At 50.8% G+C, this 5255-nt stretch overlaps 1 protein-coding gene across 1 annotated transcript in view; it reads left to right on the plus strand.

The window, feature by feature from the left end:
- Positions 1-1087: 1087 nt before the first annotated feature.
- LOC102673916 (BMP-binding endothelial regulator protein) overlaps positions 1088-5255 on the plus strand; it is a 7242-nt gene continuing 3074 nt past the window's right edge. Inside the window, exons 1-4 of the mRNA XM_031513384.1 lie at positions 1088-1587; positions 3579-3745; positions 4572-4657; positions 4890-5011. Of these exons, the coding sequence (XP_031369244.1) occupies positions 3625-3745; positions 4572-4657; positions 4890-5011 (329 nt within the window). The 5' untranslated portion in view covers positions 1088-1587; positions 3579-3624. The remainder of the gene's footprint in view (positions 1588-3578; positions 3746-4571; positions 4658-4889; positions 5012-5255) is intronic.

Raw genomic sequence — 5255 nt, forward strand, 5'->3', positions numbered from 1 at the left:
GTAAGTAGGTAGACAAGTAGATAGGTAGGTAGATAGATTGGTAGGTAGGTAGATAGGTAGGTAGAGAGATAGGTAGATAGGTAGTACTTGTTAGAAACGTAAAATACTCGGTGGTCAAGAAGAGCAGAAAAGTATCGTCGATAAACATCTTCGATATGTACAATAGCCGAGAAAGTAAGTAAGCGTCGTTTCGTCTCGGCCAAGTTACGAAAGAAGAAAGAAAGAGGTGTATAGTTAACGTTTTTTCTTTTCGCGTTTCGGCTCGAATCGATGTAATAAAAACTCGTTAATGGTATCGAGGTTAACGTTCGCGTTGCTTCAAGACGAGAACGCTGTTTGCGCGGAATCCTTGATATGCCGACACCGGATATCTCGTAAAAACGCGGTATTATTGAATGCGCGCGGACCGATACCGATTATCGAAGTAGAACACCGTGGATAGAATGGCCGTTATTATCGAAAATTGGTCGGAGACGGATTCCCGTTTGGATCTTGGTTCTTCGCGTTTCAAACGATCGGTATTTTCCAGCTTGGTATTCCGATCGAGCGCAGAGACAATCGCGATAGCCTCGCTTCTTTTCCTTCCCTTTCCTCTCTTCACTCCACTGGCGGATAAAAAAACTTTTTTTTCCTCTTACTCTTCCTCTTCGTCCCTCTTCTTTCCACCTTTCTTGGCCGGTTCTCGGCCGTCTATCTTATCAGTAGTGGTAGTGTGTAGAAGGGTCAGCGATGGACCCAAATAGATTCGATTCGCGCATACATCCAACGTGTAACACGGGCGACGAGAAACAAACGTGAAAATTTCGAACCGATGGGTAATCGAATCGGCACGTCGTTAACGCAGGGACGAAAGAAAGAGAGAGAGAGAGAGAGAGAGAGAGAAAGAGCGAATCGAAACATTCTCCCACCCATCCCGTTCGTTTCTCCTCTGCCGTTCTCTTCACCGGTTGTCCGAGCAAACCCACTCTCCTCCTCTTCTTCCTCCTCCTTCCCGAGCCGTTGTTCCTTCACCAGCTTCCCGCGCTGCTACTTCACCGGCCCCCCCCCCCCCCCCCCCGCCGCCCCCCCCGCCGCTGCCGCGGCGCGCCGTCCCGAGTGCCGTGTGGCCACCACTCTTCTCGACCACTTCCAGTCGCCTTTCCCCCCTGAACCGCTGCTGCTGGCTAGCTAGTCCAACAACACGCAGCCACGGAACCTCGTTACGCTGGAACGATACGAACGTGGTGGAAGTTCTCGCAACGGAACTTTAGTGCAGCTGCGGCGAGCAGCTGACGCGTTCGAGTCGCGTCGGTAGTCGGTGGTCGAGAGCTTGCCCCGCGAGAACGTAACCCGGTAACCGCAGCTTCGATTCTTCGAACGGTGATTTTCCGCGTACCGCGCGTGTGCGCGTGTGTATGTGCGCGGCATTTATCGGCGAGAGTGTGCAGCGTAGAGGGAAGGAGAGAGCGAGCGCAACGTTTCGAACGCGAACTATCGAGCTTTCCCGCTCGTCAAATGAACCGAGTCTCGATTCATCGACGGATGCGTAGCCTCGTCGACGCTTTGGCGCCGAGTATATCACGGATGCGTGGCGATATCTCGACTCCGGTAAGTCGACCTCGATCTCTTTGTCCCCGTGCCGGTTCGCCGATACGAACCAACCAACGCAACCAAACACACCCGTGACGAATCAAGGACGCAAAGATTCGTGTCCGCGTCGTAACGCGATTCTCGCGAATCGTTCAAGATGGAAGGAGAATGGCGCGGGTTATGGAATGGATGGGACGCGAAGGAAAGATTTTCGAGAAAAAGAGGAAGAAACGGTCGAAGCAGAAACGGTAGAGGGTCGAAGGCGGCGCGTACCCATCTGACAGCTGAGTACGCGCTACTAGATGTCGCCAGTGACGCGTCGCTTCGCTTTGTCCCGCTGATCGCGATCGTCCGAGAGACTCGCCGGCTCTTCCCCTTCTTCTCTCTTCTTCCCTTCTTTTCCCTTCGTTTCTCCTCCTGTTTTTTCTTCGTCGCGTACACGACGCTCGGCCGGCATCGACGCTCGTAAACCAAGGAGCAACGAGGTAGGTAGGTAGGTAGGTAGGTAGGTAGGTAGCTAGGTAGCTAGGTAGGTAGGTAGATAGGTAGGTAGATGGATGGATAGATGGATGGATGGATGGATGGATAGGTAGATAGATAGGTAGGTAGGTAGGTATGCGTACTCGTTCGTCCAAGAGTTCGTATACCGACGCACATGCGGGCAGATGGTGCGCAGCGAGCCCTTCTCGTTCCACGCACCTGTTCCGTTGTTGTCGTTCCGTCACGGCGTGCCAGTGCACGCGACAGCTCGTGCCACTTACCTCCGGTTGCTTCTCAACCGTCCTCGACGCTGTTCTCGCGTAAGGACGCGTCTCCCTTTTCGGATCGTGCCATTTGTTTACTCAATTACGTGTCGAGAGATCTCGACTAGAATTCGACTTGATTCCGAGTTGAAGCTCGTAAAATTGTCGGAACCTTCGCTGCTTGATCGTTTCTTTCGTCCCCGCGACAATCGTTCTTTCTTCTCTCTCCTTTTCCTCTCACTTTATCGCGCGTCGTTCTCCCTTCTCTCCCCTCTGTCCGTACTCGTTGCTTGCTCGAACCTCGACCGCGTTATTTACGCGATTCCAATTCTCGAGTACTATGATCGGTCGAGTTTCGCGAATCGACTAAAGGAAGGAGAGGGGGGAAAAAAGGAGAGGCTTGGATTCGATTTTTCGAGTTCGATCTTTTTTTTTTTTTTTTTTTTTTTTACATAAGCGACGACGACAAGAAAGGCGCGAATACCTGGTCGCGTTCGAAACGAATGGAGAGGAGATAAACGGAACTCGCTTCGTCCATTAGTCGATCTCAAAGCTGAAGATGGGACGCGGGGAAAAGAGATAATACGAATATCGGTGAAGAGTGGAGGGGATCGAGCTAGAGACGAGTCGACGAGTCTGAGAAAAGAAGAGGAGAAAACGACACGCGTTCGTTCGTTCGTTCGTTCGTTCGTTCGTTCGTTCGTTCGTTCGTTCGTCCGATCGGAAAATTTCGCTCGACTTTCCGAGCTCTCGATACGAGATAAAGCGATGGAATGCGAATCTGGATATCTAGAGGAAAAGAAGAATCGAGGCGCGAATCGAACGGACAAGAGAAATCGAGACGAAGCTGGCTCGTTTCGACGTAGGATCGTATCGGGTAACCGCACGCGCGCGGTTCTCGGAATGATTACGAATCGACCGTTACGGATGTTACGAAGAAAGATTCCGTAGGTTGTTGCGTTGTCCGTGACTCGTGAAAATATACGGAGGTCTAGCGTAAATATACGAACGGGCGGAAGGTTACGACAACAATCGTTGATGGGCGAACCGGCGTGTTTTTCTTCTTTTTCTTCTTATTTCTTTCCTTGTTGATCGCGCAGCGAGCGATCTCCGCCACTGGTGTGTGGCGCGCGTTTACTCGCAGCCTTGATCCAAATTTTCGTTTTCCCGTTGTTTTCTCGCGAATCGATTTCGTGGAATCGTGGAATGTCACCCTCGAAGGGGAGAGAGATCTCTGACGGAAGCCTCTGCTTTCTCTTTTTCTAGTAAACCATCGTGATCGGCGACGAGGGCGAAGACGCAAACTAAGCCGATGTTATCGATGGCGAGGATAAGGATGAGACGATTATCCTCGAAACCGTTGATCCTAGTTCTGGCCCTGGCCTTAATCTCGTCGATCCGTCATTGCCACGGAATCTCGGAAAGTATAATAGGTGAGTTCGAACGTAGGTGATCGTCATCTCGGATACGAGATTCGCGATCGCGATCGAAAGTCATTGGAACGAACGGCGAACGTCAATGCTCTATTCTTAGGTCCGTCTCCATTGTCTATTCGCGTTTCCCACCGTAGTAATAGTAGTAGTAGTAGTAGTTTGACAACGATCGTCCTCGCTACCTCACGATCACCCACAATTTCCCTCGATTCCCTCGACACTCCACTGATTGCGTAAACAACATATGCACGCCCGCGCGTTTGCCTTGACTTTCGATCCGATCCGATCCGATCCGATCCGATCCGATCCGATCCGTCCTCCCCCCTCTCTGTCTGTCTGTCTCTCTCTTTCTCTCTCTCTCTCTCTCTCTCTCTCCTCCCTTTCGTTCGATTCGGAAACGAGAACTCGCTGGTTTTTCGCGACGCGTTTCCCTGCGTTTCTCGCGAAACGGAACTCGATGCGCGGCCGAGAACGAAACAACTCGGGGAGGGGGGGGAGGGAGGAAGAGGGGGAGAGAAAGAGAAGGCGAAGGAAACGCGAACGGCAACGCCGCTGCGTTTTCTTTCTCGCATGCATTCCTGCGCACTTGACAGAGAAAAAAAGAGGGGGAAAAAAAGGGAAGGAAGGAAGGAAGGAAGGAAGCGCGAGAATCGTGCTCGACCTCTCTCTGAGGTAGAAGATAATACACCTATGACCTTGGATAATCGATATGGCATGCGTGTAACCGAAGAATCGGCGCCGGGTTCCGATATCGGTTCCGACCGCGCGACCAATCGTACCGAATCATCATCGTTCGCATCGTGATCGCCACCTCTGTGTCTTCCAGGAAGCCGAGAAACGTGCGACGTCGAGGGAGAAGACTTTACCGTGGACAAGATCCCGAACACCAGGTGTTTCAACTGTTTGTGCAAGGTAAAAAAAAAAAAAAAAAAAGAAAAAAGAAATCTATCTTTTATATGCCGCCTCGATCGATAATCTGCCTTATTTTCTCGGATCATCCGCGCTTACCTTTTACGTAATAATTCGTAGAGATAAATCCTCCGTAGAGGTTTAATTATAGATCGCGATAACGAGGCGAGAGAAATAATTACGCGGGTGAGGATCGTTCGCTTTTATCACGCGTATCTTTCTATGTGTTTCGCAGAACGGTTTCGTCGAGTGCAGGAAACAGCAATGCCCAAGCATCGAAGGTTGTTACACGTTGCTGGAGCCACGGGAGGACGAGTGTTGTCACAGGTGTAAAGGTTGGTCGAGTCGAGAGTTGTAATAATAAAACCAGACCAAAAAATATATAGAGAGAAGATAGAGCGGAGAAAGCGATCGCGCTCCAGTTTGACCGAGAGTGGAAGCGTTCGCGGGCGGGGAGCATTGTTTCTAGTTGCGGCACAAAGCCGCTTCTGTTCCTCGCGCTTCTGTCTGCGCCGATAAACGTTCCACGTTCCCTCTCCGCTCTAATTTTCTCCGGTCGAGGAAATTTTTCACGCTATTTTTTTTTTTCTTTTTTTTTTTT

Source organism: Apis dorsata, unplaced genomic scaffold (genome assembly GCF_000469605.1).
Source record: "Apis dorsata unplaced genomic scaffold, Apis dorsata 1.3 scaffold_631, whole genome shotgun sequence".
Classification (NCBI taxonomy): domain Eukaryota; kingdom Metazoa; phylum Arthropoda; class Insecta; order Hymenoptera; family Apidae; genus Apis; species Apis dorsata.